At 38.3% G+C, this 24,866-nt stretch overlaps 2 protein-coding genes across 4 annotated transcripts; one reads left to right on the top strand and one right to left on the bottom strand.

Moving 5' to 3' along the window:
* Window position 1: 1 nt before the first annotated feature.
* On the bottom strand, window positions 2–21,271 carry ascc1 (activating signal cointegrator 1 complex subunit 1). 3 transcript variants are annotated; one of them, XM_085169470.1, is made up of 10 exons: window positions 20,945–21,271; window positions 20,722–20,824; window positions 20,490–20,587; window positions 20,216–20,394; window positions 19,969–20,102; window positions 17,113–17,232; window positions 16,878–17,002; window positions 16,188–16,261; window positions 13,855–13,999; window positions 2–116 (listed from the first exon to the last, which is right to left on the bottom strand). In XM_085169470.1, the coding sequence occupies exons 1-9, from the start codon at window positions 21,057–21,059 to the stop codon at window positions 13,883–13,885; spliced, it is 1,065 nt and encodes a 354-aa protein (XP_085025596.1). In that variant the 5' UTR covers window positions 21,060–21,271; the 3' UTR covers window positions 2–116; window positions 13,855–13,882. The 3 variants fall into 3 exon arrangements, with proteins under 3 accessions (XP_085025596.1, XP_085025594.1, XP_085025595.1); XM_085169468.1 differs by lacking the exon at window positions 2–116 and adding an exon at window positions 3,200–3,414 and having other exon boundaries at window positions 20,945–21,270; XM_085169469.1 differs by lacking the exon at window positions 2–116 and adding an exon at window positions 4,086–10,125.
* A 96-nt stretch (window positions 21,272–21,367) lies between these two features.
* anapc16 (anaphase promoting complex subunit 16) lies at window positions 21,368–24,653 on the top strand. Its single transcript, XM_085169479.1, has 4 exons — window positions 21,368–21,499; window positions 21,790–21,943; window positions 23,500–23,574; window positions 24,003–24,653. Exons 2-4 carry the CDS (start codon window positions 21,802–21,804, stop codon window positions 24,110–24,112), a joined length of 327 nt encoding a protein of 108 aa, XP_085025605.1. The 5' UTR covers window positions 21,368–21,499; window positions 21,790–21,801; the 3' UTR covers window positions 24,113–24,653.
* Window positions 24,654–24,866: the final 213 nt, after the last annotated feature.

Genomic DNA, 24,866 nt, shown 5'->3' with positions numbered 1-24,866 from the left:
GTGCTCGGGCAGTGTGGTCTGGGATGTATCCTCTTGCTACTGCTGCTGCTGCTGCTCCTGCCGCTGTCCTCCAGCCAATGAGCCACATACGAGACTGCTGCTGCTGCCTCAACAGACTGAATGGAAATGAGGGAGAGAGAGAGAGAGAGAGGGAGGGAGAAGGAGAGTTAAAGGGGAGATTAGATCCTGCGCTAATCATTTATTTGTGCTCACTTTGAATCATTATTTCAGCGTCTTCTTGTTGTTGTTTGATTTACTTTTTCAGCCCACACACAAACACACACTCAGAAATCCTAACAGTCACACTGTAAATGAATCATACAAGTAGAATAAATGTTTTCTGGAAGAATGCCAGTTAGCCTATGCCTACATCTGGGTTCAGACAGTGAAAAGGAAATGAGAGGAAAATTGCTGCAATTTAGTTGATATCATAAGGAAGTAGTGCCCACAACATGGTTCCCCGGACTACCAGTGGTCACTGAAGAGTCCCAAAAGGCCTCATATCAACTGAGGTTTCATTTATGTTAAAATTAGCACCGGGAGAGGATGCCAATGTCAGAATCCTATATTATCTCACTCTAAAATCTGACATCAGATATAAATGGACTCAAAACAATGCTTATTGTATTATATTGGATGTGTCATTACAGAAGATTTCATGATTCGCCTCTTGTTCCCTTTTCCCAAAACCTGAATGTGATGTTTTCAAGTTTATTAAATGTTGACTTGTGAAAGTGCTAGTAAGCAGTGCCGGGTATCCCTCTTTTCAGTTAACTGACAGAATGAAGACTGGCGCCATTGTTTTTATCTAACTCTCTGACAAGAAAAAATGAAGGAAGCGATCATCACAGCGTAACACACAGTCAGTTAAACATCAGGGATCTCAGCCTGTCCACCTAGAAAGCTTAAACCTCTGTGAATCCATTTCATCTGCTTTCATGCAAATGAAAGTGACAAGAAGTGTAGTGAACAGGCCTTTGAGTGAAACGGTTTGTCTTGGCTACGCTTTGTTTAAAACTTTCCTCTAACTGGCTGCCCATTGTAGACAGAAGGTTAAAACAGCAAATGGGTGGTGCTTCTGTGCAGAGATGACCATATAAGATACAACCACAATCTCAGACTAAGATGACTCAGATACATGGGCAATGAGCATAAACCAGTTTGCAGACGAGCCTGGGCCTTTGCTAGCTATGGCAGGTTGGTAATACAGTGCACTGGAAATTCAACATTTCTTTGAACTGTATTGAGTAAACGCTCAACTGTTATTGAGTAATGTAACAATTTGTGCTGCCAAAGTGATTTTATGAAGTTATGAGTTAGCGTACTTATATACTTATACCTTCAGCAACACATGGGAAACACTAGCTGCCTCATTATTGTGTTGTGCATATATAGATTTCCTAGTGGCTTAATCTCTAATTATAAATCAACCTTTCTGATGTTAAAATGCTGAGACTTTCATTGGTTTGACTGCCTGCACCAAATGATGTTGTAAAGATGGACTGTGGAACGAAACAAGTTTAAATGTGTTGCGTTGCGGCTTTTATCCCCCATTCTTTATGACCTCGAGTTCTGCTGTAGCTGCACATCATCTTAAGTCTATCCACGTTATTCCTGCTGCTGCCTAAACTCTGCATGCCCTCTCCTCCTTCGCTCCCTCTGCTGTGCATCCCATCCCCATGAAGATAAACCTAATCCAGCCCTCTGCTCAGATTCATTTATGTTTAAGATTACCAATATTGTCCGTGGCTGAGTAGCCAGGAGGCAGGATCACATTTCTGGGATGCTGCTTAGCAGGCCAAACCAACTCTGACATTGCGATCAAAATAGTTGATGTGGCAGTCGCAGGCTTTCCTGACTGTGCAGAGCTCGCGAACTGCGATGCAAGGGCAACAGGAGAAATGTCCCACAGTGCCAGCCTGCTGCGCACATCAGGAATACAAGGTGGTGGACATGATGTATTAATCAAGAGGTCGTCATTACTCTCGTCTGGATGAATGTGCTGCAGATTAATGGTTACACAGCTGTTCTGGGTCACCTAGAATTATTTAAAGACTCTATTCTGCTTTGCACCATTAGCTTTTAAAGATTTGTTTTTAATTTAAGAGGTTATTTGGAAGCATCTCTTTGGATCCTTGCAAAGGAAGTCTCCTATGGGAATCTTCAATGTGAATGAAAGGGAAAAAAACGAATAGAAAACATGCTGAGAGCTGTTCATTGCTTCAGATAACAGGCTTTAGGGAAAAGACTCCAAAGAGCCTTATTTTATTTATTTTAATTGCAGACAGTTCTTAAGAGTGCTGCTCTTCTATATACGAGTAGCAACACAGGGACCGAGTGTTTTTACTTCTCTGATAATCAAATACTTAGAAACATGTCTTACTCAGATGTGAAGAAACACCTCAGATTATCATGTTAGTTAACTCAAGGTGTCATGCTCTCACACCCTTCTGTGGCCAAGAAATATTTATTGCTATTGGATGTTTTATAGTAATTTTTGATGACAAGAGGCACTTTAAAATAAATATACCAACCAAGAAGACAATGCTATATGTATATAAACCCTTTTATGTTATTCAAAGCCATCAACACATGGCCGAATCACATCTATTACAGCCTTTCACAGAACAGAGCTCACAGTAAAGTAGACTGCAATGCTCTTTAATGTGCCTAACATGACAATATTCACGTTCATTTAACCAAAACTTGTATAATCACACATAACAAAAAGCACAATGTGAAGCCTCTTGCATCTTAAACATAAAAGCAGCTCCATGCAACTTGTTTAACATCTTCTTCTACACATCAAGAGTCACGCTGTGGAAGAGTGCCTTTAATTGTAAAGGGATTAGCTGATGGCATCGGTTCCTCCTGCTCCTCTCTAGGCAGATAAACCATATCAATCCTCCACCGAGCGTAATCAGTCTACACAAAAGGAGCAGAGGGACGGGAAGCTTCATTTGAATATCAGGCAAGACTCCATGCAGCAAAAAACTTGAAGGCTTCCTTATCTGTTAATATTTCCCCATCCACAAATGTAAACAACGAGTCTCTTTTCTGTCTCACAAACAGCTTGCGAAGCTCAACAGGAGCTTTGGACCTTATCACAGATGTACATTGGTTATAAGTGATGTAACTGCTCCCTAAAGATCACTTCAGGAATTTCTGCTACACAACAATTAATTTCAGAAGGCAATGGTTGGATGCAAAAGACATTTGTTTATTCCTGACAAATCAAAACAGAATATACAGCATGAGAAAACAACCAAAATCCCAATTTTCCCAGATGAGTTCAACATAAGATTCAGGAAAGATGCTGTAACGTCGTGTCCGTGTCCAGCTGTCAGGAAAGAACTTCTTCATCAGCGAGCATTTCTTAACATTTCCAATCCTGCTGTCGTGTTCATCAAAGACCTGCAACACATAATCAGAGATGAATTCTGTACTTTAAAGCAGCGGTCCCCAACCCCCGGGCCTTGGACCGGTAGCGGTCCGTGAGTCGTTTGGTACCGGGCCACGAGAGTTGAGGCTCAGGTTTGCAGGGTTTTTAATCGGTTTTCAGCGTTATTTTGTTATCGTTTTTATCGTTAACTCAGTTTTCCTGAGTCTTTTCACGTGTGTTATGAATAAATCTTGTTTTTCGGTACCGGTACTAGTTTTATTTTGTTGTATTTATCCGCGACACCTTAAAGGCCGGTCCGTGAAAATATTGTCGGGCATAAACTGGTCCATGGCGCAAAAAAGGTTGGGGACCGCTGCTTTAAAGCACCCCCAGGGCTGCAACTGACCGTTATGTTCATCTAAAAATTAGTCTGCTGATTTTCTTTCATTACTTGCTTATAAATTCTCAGATGTCTTGAGCCACCTCTTTTTATTTTCCTAAGAAAATGGGAGCAGCGACTTTTTAAAATGTGTCCAAGCGTACATACAATTCGAACAAGCTTGAAAGTCAGTATTTGGTATGATTGTTTGATTAAACTATTTTCTGCATTTATAAATCCATTCATCCGTACAGCCTGACAATGATAGAGCCTCCACTGTGTTTTAAGGATGGCTCTACACGCTCAGTGTTGTACTTCCATATATGGTGATGACGATTTGAAGCAAAAATTTTAAATATGGATGTGTCACTTAACAAGACCTGTTGCCACTGGCAACACAATGGCTTCTTGACAGCCACTTTAACTGACATCATCTCCGATGAGATTTTGGCAAACAGGGTCAGATGCATCTCTCAGGCCCTGTGTCAGGTCTTTGCTGGATCTTTTCCAGTTTCTTAAGGACATGAGTTTTTGGATACTGTTCATCTGCTCTAGATTGTTACATAGACCTGCCACTTCTTTTCCACCCTCGACTTGTCCAGTTTCCTTAAATTGCTTAAGGACTCACTGCACATCATGCTAAAATATGGCAGGTTTTCAGTTAATAGCACTTTGGGAGTGACCTTGTTGGTGCAAAAACTGTCTGCCTGTCAAACTGTGTTACCTTTGGCATTTGTTGATTCAATTAAAGAAACTGTGTATTTTTATTGCCAAGTTGTCTGTTATGTGTGGACAATACAGGTTCATCCCTTGAATAAATTGCTCTTTTATCCTTGAATGATTCATAGGTGAGCATTAAGTTGCTTAAAAAGCAGCCGATGTCCAAAGAAAAACTTTGAAAGACCTTCCAAGATCCTGGAGAACCCTTGCTCACGACCACTTTAAGAAAAAAAATACAAGATAGTTCAACTTGGAAGCAAAATATAAAGAAATGATGGGTGGTTCAAGACTTTTGCACACTACTGTACAGGTGACTTTCTAAGTCAGTTACTTCATGCCCATATGCAATTATGCAATACAAATGTACAGAAAATAAAAATAAAAAGGGACCCTTACAGTACAGTAAAGGGCATTAAGGCATGAAATATTGATAAAGTAACAAAGTACTTGTTTTCTTACAAAGGTCCCCTCTGTGGTTTTTGCTTTTGTGTGTGTGTGAATTGTGTATGTCCAGTTGGAGGTACCCAACGACATGGTGAAGAAGAAAAAAAGCAAATAGCCTGTAAACAGGATCATGGACAGGAAATCCCATCAAAAGAAGATATTTTGAGAGAATAAACCACACGGGGAGACATTTAATAAGTAATCCTTAGTGACTTACAGCTGTAAGTAGAGCTGCTATAAATGTGTATAGATTTAATTCAATAGGATTCAAACTGGGTCACTCAGCTATTAAAAGTGCAAAGTTAGTTGAGAGCAGTCTGACAGCAGTTTGCCTTTTCCTGGCAAGTACTGAAAGCTGCTGTTTTGCACTGCAGGCAGCTGCTGCAGAGGTGGAAGAGAGTATAGCACCTTTTTCAATTAAACGTGCACAATAAACAGAAGATGGCAAATACTCTGAACTGTGACACGCTCGGTCTCAGTACAGAGTTTCATTTTTACTCAGTATTATTAAGCTATTATAAATAACAAATCCCCATCAGCTGCACTTTTATATACTAACAGTAAAAATAAACAATTGAGTGTTAAGTGATGCACTAAGGAATTTCACATTGCGTGATAAACAGATGACACAACATTTATAGCTTTTGTATAAGCATCCTTCACATTTAGTGCTGAAATAAGAGTGTTGACCATCATATGTGCTTGTATTATTACATTATTTTGTTCTGTAAAGCAGCACTAGTGATACAGTAACAGCAATCACCCACCTCTGCAGTGCTCTCCGGAACAGTTTAGGAACCTTGAGCTCATTCATGATTTTATGAAACACCACCTTACAGTTTCCTTTGACTCTTAGTGCTTTCATTGTTCCTTCCTGGCCTAATATACAGATATATTCATTCAAAAATCATTCAAAAAATAGACCATGAAGCACTGGGCTGCACATCTTAAAAGAAGAAGAAGGTCACAAGTACTCCAGTCACCAGTCAACCCAGTATTAATACTTTACTGGACCCCCTTCTGCCTTAACAATTGCCTTAATTCTTTGTGGCTAGACTTCGAAAAGTTGCTAAAAACATTCCTCAGAGATTTTAGTCAATGTTGACATAATAGCATCACATATTCAAAAATGCTCTATTAGATAGAGATCTGGTAACTGTAGAGGCCATTTGTACACAGATAAGTCACTGTTATGTTCAAGAAACATTGTGATAATTTTGAGCCTTGTGGAGTGGTGTGTTATCCTGCTGGAAGTAACATTCAGAAGACACGATGGACACGGTAAGTAGACAAAAGGCACAAAGTGTACCAAGAAAATATCTGGCACACAATTACACTAACACCTCCTCCCCGAACCTTTGATACAAGGTAGGATGGATTCATGCTTTTATGTTGTTTACCCCAAATTTTAACTCTACCATCCAAGCGTCGTAGCAGAAATCGAGACTCATCACACCAGTCAACATTTTTTCCAGTCTTCTGGTGAGCCTGTGTAAATTTTAGCCTCCGCTTCCTGTTTTTAAGTGACAGGAGTGACACCCGGTATGGTCTTCTGTTGGTGTAGCCCACCTGCTTCAAGGCTTGGGGTGTTGTGTATTCTGAGATATTCATCTTTATAGCTTGGTTGTAACAAGTGTTATTTGAGTTAGTGTTGCCTTCCTATCGCTTGAAGCAGTAAGTTCATTCTCCTCTGACCTCTGGCATCAACAAGATATTTTTGAGAGCTGCTGCTTGCTAGATACTTTATCTTTTTTTCAAACTATCCTTTGTAAACACTAGTGATGCTTGTGTAGAAGAATCCTAGCAGATCAGCAGTTTCTGAAAAGTAACTTAAAATCACCCTTCTTCCCCATTCTGATGCTCAGTTTGAACTTCAGCAGGTCATCTCGACCGTGTCTGCTGATTGTGTATACACATCTGTCAAACATCTGGTAGACTTAGTCCTTTGCCAAACGTTTTATCATTTATCATTTATTGTTTACTACACAAAAATGTCAAAACGTTCACTAGCTACTGCTTCTTAAATGTGAGGATTTAATGACTGTTCTCTTTCATATTACTGTAAATGGAACATATCTAGATTTTGAGAGGCAATTTGGGTCCTTATATGCAACATGTTCAACAATTCCTGACAATTCATAGCTTAAAGTATAATTTTTTTTTTTAAGTAACAGAATGTAACTGGTGATGATAATCTCCTGCAGCCCCATTTAAAAATCTTGTAGTGCTAAGTGTACATAAAGTAAACAGTAGCTCTGAATGACTTCTTACTGTTCAAAGACTTTAGGCTTTTTGCCTTTCCTCCCTGTGTGAATGCCTCCAGCAGTAAACAGACGTGGACAGCTGCAGGCAGCCTCCAGACTCAGCACTCTGAATGATAAAGAGCTGGTGCAGGGATCACCTGCCTTTTTGCTAGAGACACATATTAGACATTTCAAATACTCTAGCCTTGGCTCTCCATCAAGGCCCTGTTTACATCTATTAGTGACAGAGTGATCAGTGTGAAATTCAGTCGGTGGTGACACACGACTGGAGAGTCAAACATAAGAGAGTTTAAAAAGGGCACGCTGTCATATTTCACCCTTAATGATATCCAGTTTCAAAATTTCAGTTTTGTCTAGCAGGATTGTTTATAGAGCCCCTTTCTACTTCCTGTGGACACAAGTGAATAAGTTCATACAACTGGATTCAAGTGTGTTAGAGGAATACACGGCACAAAAAGGCCCAGACTACCTTTCGATATGTCATATTTGATTTAAAATATTTTTTGTATCAGTCTGAGTGTACACTGAGCAAACCTTACTGTGACCTTAAAAAGTAATTAGGCACTTAATTGATTTGATGCATGTCATTAGTTACTCCAAGCATGCAAATCAAACATATCTACTGTATTAAAGGTCATGTCTGTCAGCCAAAATCTATTTTTTCCCCAGCAGACGCTAACGCTTTCCATATGGAAAGAAAGCTTAATTTCTAATTACCCTATGAAAAATTCCAAAGTGTGGCTCTGAATATCAAAATCCGTAATGTACTAAAAAGAAAAGAACAAAAAAAACCCAAACTGACACTGATCAAGTAAAACCCATTTAAAAACTGGCTTTTGCATTTAAAAAGGCTACTTTGAACATTGCCATGAAATTAACTATGCAAATCTAGTTGGGGGAGTGGGGGGTACAATACTTGGTCAAGATAACAAGACTTCAGTTACCAAATGTGATATGAATTTCTTATTACTGAACAGTTCAGTGCAAGTTCTAAAAGTGTTGCAGTCTCAACGAAATGATTGCTTTTGCTTTCAATCCTTTTAAAAATCACAAAAACAAATTGGCTGGAAAATAAGGTTTTATCAGCTTGTTTTATACTGCAAAGGCACATTTTCAGTGGGTGTCGTTTACCGCCCTTCTAAATGCTTATCAGTGCATGTAAACAAGCACATGCACACATGCCTGCATAAACAGCTAAAATGTGTAACGTTTTAATTAAAATCCCAACTCCTCTGTCTCTTTAGATCGTTAGAAATAGAGACGCAGATCCACAAAGGGAAAGAGGTCGCTGGTAACACCAACAGATGCAGGGGTCTCATTTATCAGTCTTATTTAAATTGGCTCATGCTAGTTTTGAAATCTTAAGGGTCTAGTTGGATGTTCTCACTGCAGGGACTGCGGAGATGACTAATTAGGTAGAGGGATGTGGCAGAGACAGAAAAAACTATGTATGTCGGGCAGTGCGTAAGCAAGCTCACCCACACGGACATGCAAAGCCACATTTAACTATGTTTACAGATAAGCCGTGACATTCTGACCACTCATAGATGAAACGTAAAATTGCTTACGCTGTGACAACAGGGTGTCATGGTGTAGGAAATATGACATGTGGTTTCATAGCCAAAGTTTTTTCTTTTTTCTGACTAGGACCTCATGGGGCATTACTAGGAATGTTAGCAGTACAATAAAGGCTGTTTTTGAAAAATGTGTAACTGTGTCCAGTCAAGAAACAATTGTTTCAGATATTTCTGTTTAATATGTTTGTCTGTGTGTGTAGACAACAGCTTTGCAAAAAATTGTAACAGATTTGCTATTTTTGCAGATTTATCCATTTAAAATATGCAAACATGCAACATTTAATTAGAAACTCTTAGCAGACTGATTGTGTTATTGCTGTTTTATTGCCAACCTAATGTACCAAAGGTTCTTTGAAGAGAACAACTGACTGCGAGTGGTTGGAGATTTGGTCACCATCGCAGGCTGAGTAGTCATGATCATGCCACGATCTTCAACTACTGTTTTTCCTAGTTTGATTGGAGCATTAGGCCCTTGTCACACAGTCCCAGAGACCTATTGGCAAACATCTGGCAAGCACCGGTGGTTAGGGTCAAATGTATATTCTTTGGCTGGTGGCAAGTGCTTCCTGGAGGTTGTTGGCAGACACAAGGTGAAATTGGTCACAGTTTTCACTGCTTGTAACCAGTTTTAACGAGCAATTGTCTCCAACCTTGACTTGGTCGATATACATTTTTCCCTAAAGAGCGACGGTTGCAGGGGATTTACTGACCGGTCTTCTAGGCCTTTTTGGGACTTTAGCCTTACAGAAATCAAGTGATTTAAAGACAGACTGTAGTAATAATTTTTTCAGCAACTTTTTATATTATGTCCTTTCTATATAAATAACAGACATAAAGAACATTTGCTAAATGATCTATACAATGTAGCAATCTATCAATCTTTTTGTGAGCAAATTCTTACTTGGACACATTTATAGCTGAAAACAGACTGAAAATTTATTAAATATTAAACACGAACCTTTTAACTCAATTAAAACTAAATTACAGTTTCAAAAACCATTTACTAAATGTTTGCTTCCAACTTATCAATGTAAAATCTGGCATCCTAAATGTTACCCATGTTTCCAAATTTCCTGACATTTCATAGATAATTAACCAATTTATCAAGACAATATGAATGTCTGATAGTGAGAAATGATTCCTTCATTGCAGCCATAATCCAATATGCTCCCGATCTATACAACTAAGAAGACATATGGCCATTTAAATAAACAGTCAGTCTGAATGCGTTATATTAAGTCTCAGGACAAATTGTATCTGTCTTCAGAGTCCGTGTCTACAGATGACGTATGTTTCCTCATGTGTTTTCAGTACAATCATTAATGCGGACATCTGTGCAAAACATCCTCAATCATGTCCCTGCCAAAAGAAAAACAGAGGCATAGTCTCAATGAATTCAATCAAATTTCAATTGCCTTGTGATGCTTTCTTTTTGTGCTTAGGAGCAATAGTATTGGCAAGTGTCAGAATTCTGTTATTAGCTGGAGTGCTGTTATGTTGGATGCAATCCTGATCCACTAAAAAGCATGCTGTCAAGAGCTCTGGGCATGATTAATTAGGTCCCAGGTCCTAGGTCGGAAAAGATTCCACTCCAAGACAATGAAATAGTTAGGGTATGGACAGCTCAGCTGGCTAGTCTATATCCAATAACAAAATCTGCACGGGAATCTGTGCAAGCAGCTTCAAGAAAAAAGAGAAGAAAAGAAAATCATGCCACTGCTGGGATAGGAGGGTGGATAGGACAGGGTTGCAAAGCTGACAAACAAAAAGACCCCTTTGTTTTTATCAGTGTAACTTCTGGCTGCCTGGCAATCACCCTCCTGCATTCCAAACAGAGAGCATTGCCAGCTGAGGGGAAAGCGAAAATAAAAAAAAGCTGTGATGGCAAAAGCAAGTGTCTGTATTCACTGACACTGTTGACAGTCGGGAGTGAAGACAAGGTTCATGTGGGAAAGGCAAAGATTTAAAGAAAAAGGAAAAGAAAAAAAAGCTGGAGGGGGGAAAAAAGGTCTGAAAGATCATATCGGTGATGCATTCACACTTTCATGAGGCAGTGCGTTGAAAAGATGAAAGGAAAGGTGTAAATCATGGCTATGACGTAGAGTACTGCAAGCAAGAGATTAGAGCAGCATGAAATTCAACCAGTGTTTGGACAGCTATAGAAGCCAGTTTGGCAGAAGATCTGCATTTGAATCTATTGGGATGCCGTGTAAAGTGTAAACATGAACAAGATGCAAAGATTGTAAATTAAGCCAAATATTTAGATGAAATTGTTACTGTGCTGCTGGAAACATTCCTCAAAGATTATGGTCCACATTGACTTGACAGCATCAGGCAGGTGATACAGACTGCATATACTTGATGCCAATCTTCCTTTCCATCACATCCCAGAGGTCCTCTATTAGACTGAGATCTGGTGACTGTGGTCACTGTTTGAGAACAGTGAACTCACTGTCATGTTTAAGAAACCACTAAGATGTTTTGAGCTTTGTGGCATGGCACAATTTGGTATTTATATTTCTGTGTAAAATCAACACCATAGGTATTTTGTAACAACAAACCCTTCTCTAACCCTACGCTGTAACCTGATATGCACCTCCCTAGGATTATAACTACACATCCCCGTCGACAAAGCCAATGCAGATAGAAATGTTGGCAACAGCACTGGCCACTTCCATAGGGTACGTCACTGGCTCTATGTAGATTCACTACAGCAGTATAAACTATGCACTGTCCTGCTGACAGCAGCCATAATGGATGCACTTGGTCAGCAACAATACTCAAGTAAGCTGTGGTATTTAAATTAAGCTTAGTTAGTAAGGGGTCCAAAGAGAATACTGCAGTTTGAACTTCAGCAGGCCATCTTGACCATATCTACATGCCTAAATATAATGAGATGCTGCCATGTGATTGGTTGATTAAACATTTGTGTTAACGAGCAGTTGAACAGATGTACCTAACTAAGCGGCCAGTGAATGTAATGATATAAGGTCCTCTATTATGTTTTTCCTAACGGCTTCTATATGTGTTCCTGTTAGAGGTAATTTTACAATAATGGGTTTACTGTTGTAGCTACTTTGGCCATTACAGAAATAGCTGAAGTAACTGCAAATTGTCTATTAATTTTCATAAACTATTCATTTTTACAATGATCAGGATTATAAGATTTTCTTTTTCCTGCAACTCTCTGCTTCATTTGATATAAATATAAAAGTTATTAAAATGTTATACATTTTATGAGCTTTTTAGTTCTTAGGAATACATGAAAGAGCAAATGTTTTAATGTATAATCTTATCTTCAAATACTTGTCAGATAAATATACCAGGCCAAAAAAATGTGGAATAAAACTAAAAACTAAATAAAAACAAGTATTTGAAAATTCCATTTAACTAGATTTCTACACAGCAAATTCAAAAGTGTTAAATGTTTTGGTGTTAGTAGTCTTAGAGTTAATTTTACTCTAAGTAGAGTCACATTCTTTTAATGTAACTCTGAGGTGTAAAATGATAGTAGTTAAAATCGAGTGTTAAAAATAAGTGTTTCTATTTCAAATCTGGAGGTGTTACAATGGAAACATTAACTCTTGACCTCTTAACTCTGAACTCCTACAGGGGCTATGACACTAATAGAGTAAATTCACAGACTCCGCCCCCAGCACGGCTCCAATCGAAGCTGAAGTGAAGCCGTTTCAGAACATTTTGCTCTACATATTTGAGTTGTTTGCCATGCTTGGTAAGTCATTTTTTCAAAGATTGTTTCAATTATTGTTATTAGCTTTTACTTCTGTGGCTCTTTGGAGTTGAGACAAAGCTGTGTGAAAGGCATTAGCCGTGTTGCTCGCTGATAGCACCGCTCGCTGTTTTAGCTAGCTGAAAGGTATTGTTTGCGGGCAAATACCACAGCCTTGAAAAAAAGCTTGCATGTGAATTTTCAATCAAATTTCTTGGTCAAATACACTTAAAACAATGTCTACAATGTGAAATGTTGGTATAATGGTGCTACTTGAAGCCTGAAAACGATCTCCCATAAAAAACGAGCAAACAGCAGTAGCAGACGTCCTGAGTCCCGACTGAGTTCTACGTTAGCATTTAGATCCCTCCAGAGTTTTGTGCACACGGTTTAGGAAAAAATGAAAAAGGTTGAGGTTTTACATTTAGTTCAGTATTACCTGTTGCCTGTGTCCTTATCTTTTGGGAAAATACTTTACACAAGTAATGGCTCAAAAAGGATTCCTTTTTTTTTCTGTGCTGCAATTGATTTGTGCCATTAATTAGTGTCAACTAATTTTTATTCAATCTCCACATAGGATATGCTTGTGAAGATGGAATATGGGGGAGAGCAGAAGTGCGTTGAAGTTCCACAAAGTGATGAATGAAGGACATGCATATTGTATTTTGTATTTATTGAAATAAGTGATGAGAATGCTGTTATTTGCATTTACCAGCTCACCTATGTCAGACCTTTTGATAAATGAAATTCTAATGAAAGTGAGAACATGTACACTGTTACATCTTTCAGAAAATGTTTTGAAATTGTGGTGCACAGTTCAGAATAAATGTTTTTCAAAAACCATTGCATCTTTTTAGTAAATGTTTATTTCCAAAAGAAATTTCTAGAAGTTCAGAACAGTAAAATTCCCGCTTTTTAGAATTAATTAGAAGATAACTCTTACGTAGTTAAACTAAAATACTCTTTGAGAGTTAATATATAAACTCTTAACACCAAGTGTTAAATTATCAACTCCAGAGAGATTTGGTGTTTAACACTAAATCAGAGTTAACGTACCAACTCTCCAAAAAGAGTTAAATTAACACTCTCTGGTGTGGACCCATATAGACACTTTAAAAGTGTTGAAATCAAATCTGACAGTGTTAATCTGGACATGCTGGATATGTTTCATTTGGGCACTGTGGTTTAAAAAGTACATCTAATATTTTTTATTCTTCTCTATTAAAGGGATAACCATGACCCAATCTCCACCTCTCTGTTAACAGCCAAATGACTCAATCTATGCTGCCACCTACTGGACAGAACTATCAAGAATGCTGCAGTGCTCTCAAAGCTATAAACCTTATTAATTTTCCCACCTCAGTATATGCTCACTCTTGCATGAGCTCAAGACAAGCTGATGCTCCCTGCAGAGCTGTAGTATCCAGTGCAGTCTGTTGAATATCTCTGGGACAGCTGGACAGTATTCAGCTCAAACTCTCCAAAACAGTAAGCACCAAATTTCTGTAATGAAAACACATTAAATTCATAAACCTGTTAAAAAAAATACAATAAATACAAATATATATATATATATATATATATACATACATTCAAGACTATTTCAGACAACCGTGTGCTACAACACAGCAGGACAACTTGTGTTGACTTCAAACAGTCAGCACTGTGTTAGAAAGTTAAAAACTGCTTGTCAAATTCTATTGTGAAAACAAGGTAAGCTGTCGCAAACATGGTATTATCATATTTATAGGTGGCTGAGTGTTTGCCTGCTACCTCTGTGTCACTTTCAGAGAAAAAAAAAACAGCAGCAACAATGTTGTTATTCAAACAAAGACCTTCTCTGTAGAGGAGAATGTCAGAGCTTTTCATCTCCAGTGTCACATTTCAGTTGTCAAAACTCCACCAGGAAGATTTTGCAACCTGACTCTGACAAGTGTTTTTTTTTTTTAAACAACACAAACAACCAAGAGTCTTTGAGCTGTACTGGTGCGTTATTTTTATTTATTTATTTTTTAACAAAAATAACAACTGCTAATAAAGTACATTCTTAAGTAGTGTTCCCTAATATTTCTGTCATAATAGCAGGTTTTCAGTAGTCAGTCAGCACAGACTGTATATAAATGATAGACACAGAAACACCCATTAATTTGTGGGCTCGCTTTGAAGCCTCAACTTTAGAATTTCTGTCAGAATTTTGTTTTGAAAAGTGTCACTTTCATGTAGTGTTCAGTGTCTGTCACGTCTTATTTTGTTCACTTCACTTCATTTTCTTAAGTTTTTTAAGGACACACTGCTTACCAGGCAGAGATATGCTAAGTTTTTGGCTAGTACCTAATTTGGAATCGCCTTGTTGGTACAAAATATTATTTTATGCCTGTCAAACTGTTATTTTTAGAATTTTTCATAGACTGAAGTTAAGAAATTGGAACAAATAATATGTTTTTACAAGAAGCAATTTCTAACAAAGTGCCTAAAGACAAAATTGAATATTGGTTGTTATGTGTAGGCAGCACTTGTTCATTCCTTGAACCTCTTTTATGATTGAATCATAGGTCAGTGTTAAGTAGCTTAACAAAAATCCTATGTAGCCAATGTCCAAAGTAAAACTTTGAAGGACAATCAGAAACCCTGAATAACTACTGCTTAAAACCCCTTTAAAAATTACAAGCTAGTCAGGGTTGGCTTCAGTTTTCAGACCTGAGGCTCACTCCTCTTTTAATATAAAAGGTCTACAGCTGTGACACAAAAAATAGGTGGGGGGAGGGGGGCCAATTTTGACATATCACACTAGGAGAAGCACATGAGGAAATTGTTATTACTGGTTCAGTTTCAGGGTGGCAAAACAAGAGTGCATCAGTGTTTCCCAACTGGACATGAAGTCATAACTAAACACGATTTGAGCCTGGACTGCCGTGAAGCAGATCAGGTGGTTTAACGTTAAATTACATAGCTCGTATCACAACTAATGTGAGAACATAATCGATTTGTCCCAGGTGAAATGAAAATACCTTTTCCCTAAAGAAGATAAATGTAAATCAGAACCAAAAATCAATACAATACTCTCAATTTTCACGTTTTTTTTTTTTTCACTAAAAGAGCAAAGAAGCAATTAACTGACAAGATCATATGGGACGAGCTGTGGACAAGTCAACCACAGCTGGAAAATCTATACATAATATACTTTAAACAAAAACAATGTTGCATCAATTGGATGGTGTAATATTGCTGCAAGCTCCTGAACATAGCAATTAAGATGCATTTGTATTCATTTATTTATGCATTTTAGAGTTTTTATACATTTTCCCAATTAGTATATACACAAAATTCTAACACTGTATTTTATTTTTTTCACCAATTGAAACTATGTGTATTGTGCCAATACAGTAAAACGTTTTTTGAATGGACTGGCTTTTATATAGCACTTATCTAGGCTTTTTGACCACCCAAAACAATCTTTACTGTGGGAGGAAGCCAAAGACCCCCAGAGAAAAGCACAAGGAGAACATGCATATGCCACAAGGAAGCCCCAGGAGTCAAGGAGACTCAAGCTAGCACTCGTCTTACTGTGGCGTTGGCACTACTAACCACTGCACCTCCATCCCGCCCAGTGCTGTTGCCTACCATATTATTATTAACTGCAGTCAAGAAGTGAGTATGTGTCTCAATCCAACAGTAGTAAATTTCAGCTAACCTTTAGTATGTTTTTGGCATCAAAAGCCTCTCTTTCATTGACGGTTTGACGTCCTGCTGCGCTCGTATCTTCCACTGTAAAAACACGAGAGTGTAAAGAACAAGCTGATCAATAAAGCACAGAACACATAGATACAGATATGTTATCTCAGTGATAAACTAACATGTTTACTTGAACCTGTCAGTGGCTTTACAACAGTACGAGCAAAATCAAGGACATTTAGTTAGTAAAATTAGTTTGTGAAATAGGGACTAAGAAGATGAAAAAAACTGAATTTTAATAGGGCTTATCCACAAGGCGGTAAACATGGTCAGCAGTGGCACAGTCTCTGTGTTGTGTTCCTGGTAAGCCCAGTACAAATTTGAGAACTGCTCCTGGACTTGATCCATGTCCAAAATGAATGAAGCTTTTGTCAGAGTACTTGGAAAACATGCAGCTCAGTGTACGTAAACAGAACTGTGGCCAAACAGAGAACTGCCTCCCCGATTCCTCTCTGCACAATTTTGTTGTCAGAATTGGTCAAGACTCTGCTTTGTCGTCACTGCAGCTACACTCCAAGCCAAAAGATATGAGGGGAAATTGGCAAACATTCACTGGGCGGCAGCAATCAATACGATCCCAGCAGTTCAATAACTTCTCTACTATGCCTTTGTGCGAGTCAGGCTGGCATGTGTGTGTTTATGTCTTTACCTGTGGAGTCTTTTCTGAACAGAGTGTTCATCACAGTACCATGTAGCTTCACTCTGTCCCACTCTCGGACCATCAGCCCTGCAGAGACAAAATGCTCTACCAGTCTGTCTGCAATCACCTGCAACCTATAATGTGATGCCATTAAAATAGAACAGAGATTAAAGAAATAAAGTTAAAACAGTAAAATGTTGGATTTTTGTAATGTTGTTATTTAACTATTCACTGATGTACTAACCTGTCAGATCCATCTGGAACATTGACCTTAGCATACAAAACATCCACCATTGCTGGGTCATCATTCATGTACTCTATGCCTGTCAACTCCAGTGGGAGAGGTTTTCCTTCAGTGATGTCTCTAATGAAAAATCAGACAAAGAAAATCATTGTGGTGTAACACAAACTGTATTTTTTTTGTTTTTAAATAAATGTTAGAGTGAAACTGTCTGGGTATGTAAACAGCTAATCAAGGTAGTAAAGTACAATGAAACAGGTTCTCCTATTCAGAAATAAGGCTGGAGATACTTGGTCAGAAAGTTAACAACGATGCAACAATTCAGTCCACACTAGGGCTGCCATGATTAGTCGACTATGGATGACGACCAATTTAATAGTCGACGCGTCGTTTGAAGCTTTGTAAGATCCCAAAAGACGCAGGAATAAGTAGTAGGATTTAAGAGTGTAATAATGGACTGAAGCAGTGGCAGCACTGCATGAAGAAGGATGCCAGCTGCCGCTAAACCCCGAAGAAGAAGAAACTGTGTCCCAGAATTCATAGTGCGGCCTTGCTCAGTTTCCCACAAGGGCGGCCGCTAGTTAGTTTTAATATTACTCTTATTATTCTTTCTGGGTCACAAAATAAACGTTTAACATATTTTCAGGCGAGAATGTAGGTGTGTAAACCTCAAATATATGCTCAGTTTATCAAGAATTTTCAAATTCTTCATATTTTCAAAAGCGCCCCGACGTTTTCGGAGACGTCTGTTGCCCACCAGCTCGATAGCTAGCCGGGATTCAAGGCTCACTAGAGCTGGCAAATTGTTTTCAAACCCACCCCCGTCTTTCGCTACTCAGGTTAAACATGATATATAAGTCACTTAGATAACTTAAAAATGATATTTTTTGGGCTTTTTTCAGTATTTTATTTGTTCCTGAGTAAATCGGTTTGGCTGAGATTAAAGTTATAGTTTTTACACAGATGAATAAACATCGAGCAGACAACTGATTATCAGAAGTGTGAGATGCTTGAGAATATACTCCGGTGTCCTGTTATATTTGAGATAGCAAGGAGCAGACGGCTGAGTTTATTAAACTCCACCGAAACAATCTGCAAATTTCATTTAAATTTAATAAACTATCATCTTGTCTTTTTTTTTTTTTAGTTAGCACATACCTTAAACACTTAAAGCTGTAAGCTAATGATAGTTATATAAGAGCAGATGCATGCTGGTGCAATAAGCTGTACGTTGTACGTCCAATAGACGCATGATCTGATTAGTCAAATAATCGGGGACTAGTCGACTGTCAAAATAATCATTTGTGGCAGCCCTAGTCCACACACTGCATTCAGAACTCACTGAATTTAGATAAAGATTTCCTGTCAATACCTGAGGTCAGAGGAGAATGGCCAGATTGCTACAAGCTGACAGCAAGGAAACAGTAACTTAAATAACCACTAGTTACAACCAAGCAATGCTGAGAGCATGTCTGAATGCACAACCGCAGAAGAGCACACTGGGTGCCACTCCTGTCAGCTAAGAGCGAGAAATTGAGGCCACAATTCGCATGTGCTCAACAAAATGTTAAAAATGTTGCCTGGTCTGAGGAGTCCAGCGACATTCAAATCAGAGTAAATAAAATGAAAGCATGGATCAATTTTACTTTGTAGTGGCTGGTGATGGTGTAGTGGCTTGGCTACTGTTTTCTTGGCACGTTTTGGGTCCATTAGTACCAATCTGAGAATTGCCACTGACCATGTCCATTCCTTTATTAGACAGTGTACCCATCTTCTGCTGACTGTTTCCAGGATAATGAATCATGTCACAAAGCTTGATCATCTCAAACTGGTTTCACAAAGTTGAGTTCACTGTATTCCACTGGGCTCCAAAGTCAATAGAACCCAATTCAATAAAACTCTTTTGCCTCGCCTCTGTCAGTGCGCCCCAGGGCGGCTGTGGCTACAATGTAGCTTGCCATCACCAGTGTGTGAATGTGTGTGTGAATGGGTGGATGACTGAATGTGTAAAGCGCTTTGGGGTCCTTAGGGACTAGTAAAGCGCTATACAAATACAGGCCATTTACCATTTTGGGTAGAATGATGGATTCTCATAAATGTGCAGCTGACAAATCTGCAGCAACTGGACCACAATGTCAGAGGAATGTTGTCAACACCTTGATCAATCAACGTCATGAAGAAGGCCACTTTTTTGCTTTCAGAGGCCACTCTGAAAACAAAAAAGGATGCTTGAAAGGTGTAACTAATAACTGATGTATAAGCATACACCAATGAACAAAAACATTTTTACCAACCCATAAGACTGACAGTTACAGATGATTTTTAAATTATTTTTCTCCTTTTTTAAAGCACCACATAAGTTTTGAAAATATGAACCAATATGAACAAATAGGTTCTTGACCAGGATTCTGCTAGTCGATCCTAAGTGCACAGCAAAAGCTTTAAGGGAGGGAGCTTTTAGCTTTTTTGCGATGAGCGGATGGAACAGCAGCTGGAAGTGTTGAAATCTTTAAACTTTACCCTGGATTTTCATTAGGAAGGTTAAACATTACTTTGTTTTGCAATTTTATTGTTTTGGCTCTTTAAATCTATGAACTAGTGTGACATTATTTTATTAGGATTATTTTACTGATTGTTGTATAATTTATAATTTTGTGTTTCATTTTATAATGTTAGTATTTTTCAGTCAGTGATTGTTTTACATATAAAAAAATTTTTTACTGCTCTTATTTTATTTACTTATTTTTAGATCGCTTATGTTTAACATTTCATTCTGTTTCAAAGTGCAATTTCTTTTGTAGTCATACACCAAAATCATTAAGTGCTTTGTATAATGCAATAACCTTGTTCGAGCCTTACCTGATGAAGTTTTGACACTCTTGGAGATGTTCACATGCTTTTCTCACTTCCATTTCATTTAACAGAGCCAAGGTGCCAATGGTCAAGTGGAGCTTTGCAGGGTTCTGAAATATGCTTTCCTCTACTCCATAATCCTACAGAACATGGAAATTGTTAATGATGTAAAATGCTCTCCTTAAGCAATACATTGCCATAACTGCCCCTCACTGTCACCAGTTATATTTTGGATCCTTTTTACAGAAGATACCTGTGAACATTGCTTCAAAACCTCGTCTTTAAATCTCAGGAATCCCTCTTGAATTTTTGAGTCGTTTAAAGGGAATGACAAAAAGTGTGTGAAGGGCTGCTTCCTCCGGAAACTCTCAACAAGGACCTCGACCCGAGTGACAGCAGATGAAACTGCAGTTTTGGTGGAACCTGTAATGACTGTTACACAATGAGAGAGTGGAGGGAAATGAGTGAAGGGAAATATATTTTGCTCTCTGTTCAGTTTTTAAGTGACATTTGCCCTTAGTCCCCACCAATCTGCCCTTCCACTCCTTGTTTTGGGATGTTAATAGACGTCTTTGTGTCAAACTCCAGACGTTTACGCGTTTCTCCTTTTTTGCCAATGATGTATCTACAGAACACAAAGAAAACAGAGAAACACAGACAGACGTTATGCTGCTTACAGAATCTTGTATTATTTTTCAGAAAGTGAAAGGTTAAGGACAACCAAAGCCTGGGTCCACTGTTGATCTGTTGATGACACACTTGTAAAGAACACTTGGGACATCGATGGCACAGCGATATCCTTTATCACTCTGTTCAATTAAGTGGGTATCACAGGTTTCGTCTTCTCCAAGCTCTTCATCATCTAGAAACACAGAAATATACTCACATTTTAAAAAAAGAAACTGTGCTTAAATCTGAAAGCATTATCTGGAGCTTCTTACAAACATGTATTTTACCTGTTAGCGGATAGTTCTCGACTTACCTGGTGGTCCCATGTAAGAAAACTCTTCCTCTTCCTCATAATGCTCTTCCTTAATTATGTTCCTGCGGTATATTCTTCCATTTATATTTATAAGAGGTGGACGTAAGACATCCATACTGGTAAACTAGCTAGTGTTAGCAAACCTGTGCAAATCTGACAACAGAAACGACGGTTCAGGCGATACTGAGGTGACTTTTGGTGACGTCAAAAATACTTAATAGATAATATACTAGCTTGTCAGCTAAGTGAAAATTGTATAAAATAACAAAGTCTGTCTTTCAAAACTTATTTAGCTAGCTAGTTGGAACTGTCCTGGTTAGTGACGTTTTAAATATGTCGGAAAATGTGTTAACAGATCTACAAAAGTCATTGAACGACCTTTTAGCGACAGACGACTGAGACGAGCCATCCCTATGATTGTAAAATCTGCGATAGCAGCAACCCCTGTCGCGACGAACGTAAAATGCGGTCTCTGTCGTAAACTACTGGTATACGTCTGAAAAACAACAAAAACTGGCTGGATTTTAAGTTGTTATATTTGCTGTGACATCAACGGTAAGTTGTACTTTTAAATAAAAATGGAGACTTCTTGCCATATTATATTTGTTAATATTTCTGCTGGGTGGTTATCATCAACATTAGTATAAGCAGAATAGTTAGCTTTATTGCTAGCAATGTTGTATCATTAAAACTAGTGAAACAGTCCTTCCAAGCTAACCCCTACCGGTTGGTTTGGATGTTTAAAAGCCTTTGTGATTACTAGACCATGAACCACCTTGCTTTATCTGTGTTTGACACATTAAACCGGTAGTAACAACAGTCGTTGTTGTGTGTGTTGTTTAAAGTTTATCGAGGCAATGGCCGCGTCTTCTTCGTCCTCTTCTGCGGGAGGAGTGAGCGGCAGCTCCGTGACTGGCTCCGGGTTCAGTGCTTCCGAGCTCATCCCACCAAGGAAAGTCCTCTATACGTATCCAAAAGGCGCAGGGGAAATGATGGAAGGTACGATGAAGGAAAAACGGATAAAAGTACTTGTATAAAAGCTCCACAAATGCTCCCAAATAGCCAGGAGATAAAAATCATATGAAAATCATATATAATGGTAGGAGGTTTGCAACATAATACCTTAATATTATAATATCTGCCAACTTTAGTATAACACTGAGAATATATGTGCCTGTGTTTCTAAAGTATTTAAGAAAGATATGTTGCTACAAAGCAGAGTCTGCCTCTCTTCTTCACAATCAAGTGCTTTCTCTTGCACATGGTAGACAAATTAAGATAAAGCGAAACCCTTAAGCCTTTTAAGCCTTTTATGCTGTGTGGGGCATGGCATAGATTCAACAAAGGTGCTGGAAACATTCTTCCCAGTTTCTGGTCCGTATTGACATGACGTTATTAAACAGTAGCTGCACATCCATGATGCAAATCTCCTGTTCCACCTGGTGACTGTGGAGGCAGTTTGAATACAGTGAACTCATTGTCATGTTCAAAAAGCCTGTTTGAGATCATTTGAGTCGTGTGATATGGTGTGTTATCCTGCTGGAAGCAGCCATTAGAAAATGGGTACACCGTTCTCATAATGGGGTGGACATTATCAACATCAATACTCAGGTAATATGTGGCATTTAAATCATGCTCAAGAAAGAAAATATCTCCCACACAATTAGACCACCATCAATAGTGAGATCCAGTGATACAAGGCAGGAAGGATACTTTCATATTGGTCCCGCCAAATTCTGACCCTAAAAATGTGGCAGCAGAAATCGAGACTCATCTGACCATGCAGCATTTCTTTTGTCTATTGTCCAGTCATAATTTCCTGTTCTTAGTTCATAGGAGCGGCACATGGTGGGGTCTTCTGCTGCAGTAGCCCAGCTGCTTCAAGATTTGTTGTGTTGTGCATTCAAAAATGCTCTTCTTACTTTGGTTTTAACGAGTGGTTGTTTGCATTGATTCTTGCTTCGCTATCAGCCTGAAGCATTCTGGATATTCTTCTCTGACCTCTGAGATCACCGAGGTATTTTCACCCAGAGAACTGCTGCTCACTGGATATTTTATCTTTTTCATACGATTCTCTGTAAACCTTTGAAAACCTTGGTTGTTCGGGAAAATCCCAGTACATCAGCAGTTTCTGAAATGCCAACAACTTTGCCACATTTAGAGTCACTTGACTCACTTTCTTCCCCATTCTGACATTCGGTTTGAACTTCAGGAGGTTGTCTTGACCATTGAGTTGCCCTGTGATTCACTGATTGCATGTTTGTGTTATCAAGCCGCTAAACAGGTGTGCCTAATAAAATGGTGGTTGAGTATATACTAATGGATGATGTCTCTTAAGCTTTGCTATTATAATGTTTTTTAAAAACCCAAAACTATTTTAGCTGTATTTTACTGTTGTTGTACTTCTTATGTCATAAATATATGAAATATTTTAAGATCTCTTTCTGATGTAGCTTGAAATCTAAGTTTTGGCTTTTATTGCCCTGGAGACCAAAGCTTGAATAAGAATTCTTTATTTGACTGAACTTTTTTTTTCATTTTACGTTTCTTTTTAGATGGCTCTGACAGATTTTTATGCGAGTCTGTATTCAGCTACCAAGTGGCCTCAACACTGAAACAGGTTAAACATGGTAAGTCTAACTATATTTGCATAGCTTCACTTTTGTCTTGGTTGATCTAATACGGGTGCCAAACTAATTTTACATTATAGGCCACATACAGCCTACCTTCATTATAAATGGGCTGGATGAGTGAGACTCCCATTTCTCACAGTGTAACTAAAATTTAATCCCTGCGAGATATATAGACGATGAAAAAAACAAACATTTTTTGTTTTGATCCGTTACTTAATCACGTTGGCATCATATAAATGGTTATCATTATTTAACTGTATTTTTATGAAAATACAGTTAAAAGACTAAAATTTATGCCCACCTTCAGTTGTTCTAAAGCCATGTGGGCCGAATTAAAATCTTTAGTTCTGGCTCCCAGGCTTTACATTTGACACCCCTGATCTAATAGAAACAGGTATACTAATGAGTAATGTCCATTCTTACAGATCAGCAAGTGTCTCGAATGGAGAAACTCGCGAGCTTGGTGGAGGAGCTAGAAGCAGACGAGTGGCGGTATAAACCTATTGAACAGCTATTGGGATTCACACCATCTTAAATAAAGAGATTCAGATGTCTTTTGCTTATTTAATCAGCCAAATAGAAGGAAAAATGTAACCTTTTTTTTTTCAAGTTACAAATGATATTCCTGCTGTATTCTGTATCATAAGTTTAAAAGTGTTATCTGGAGATCCCAAATGTGAGATGTGTTATTTTATCACTTCTATATGATTGTTTTATTTTTAAACCACTTATTACATTAAACCCAGCATACTAAATAAAATCTTGTCAACAACATTCTTATAAATTAGTAACTACACAATTCACAAGGTAACAGATTTTCATCTGCTTTAGGCTGTTCAAGACGATTCTCTCATTGGAATTGGCCTTCATGTTAATGTAAATACTACATTTGGTATTAAATCCCTGGAAGAGAAGCATTGTGTTTCCAAATGGCTCCAATGTAACTTATAAACGTAAAGCCTGCTGCACTGTTGGTCTCTTCTCCTTTCTGTGTATGTCCTTATTCCACCAGCAATTGGAACAAAACAAAGAGAGCTTGTAAATAAAATCAGACTTGGGACATTCTTCACATTGGTTGCTGTTTGTTTTGCCTGGTGCTGTGTATTTTGTCCAACTCCACCTCACCGTGTTGAGTTTTGTTAAATCCAAGGATAGAAAAGTCTTTGTGCTGCTTTTTTTGTGGTATGTATTTTGATATTGCTGTTGTTCATTCTGTCCTTTGAACGAGATGAAGTCTGAAACCCATCAGTGCAGTTTTCCGTGCCACTTTTGTCTTGTGGTGACAGTGA

The sequence above is a fragment of the Neolamprologus multifasciatus genome, chromosome 8, assembly GCF_963576455.1.
Source record: "Neolamprologus multifasciatus chromosome 8, fNeoMul1.2, whole genome shotgun sequence".
Taxonomy (NCBI): domain Eukaryota; kingdom Metazoa; phylum Chordata; class Actinopteri; order Cichliformes; family Cichlidae; genus Neolamprologus; species Neolamprologus multifasciatus.
Note: the sequence above shows the minus strand (reverse complement) of the source record. Positions and strands in the feature narration are given on the sequence as shown.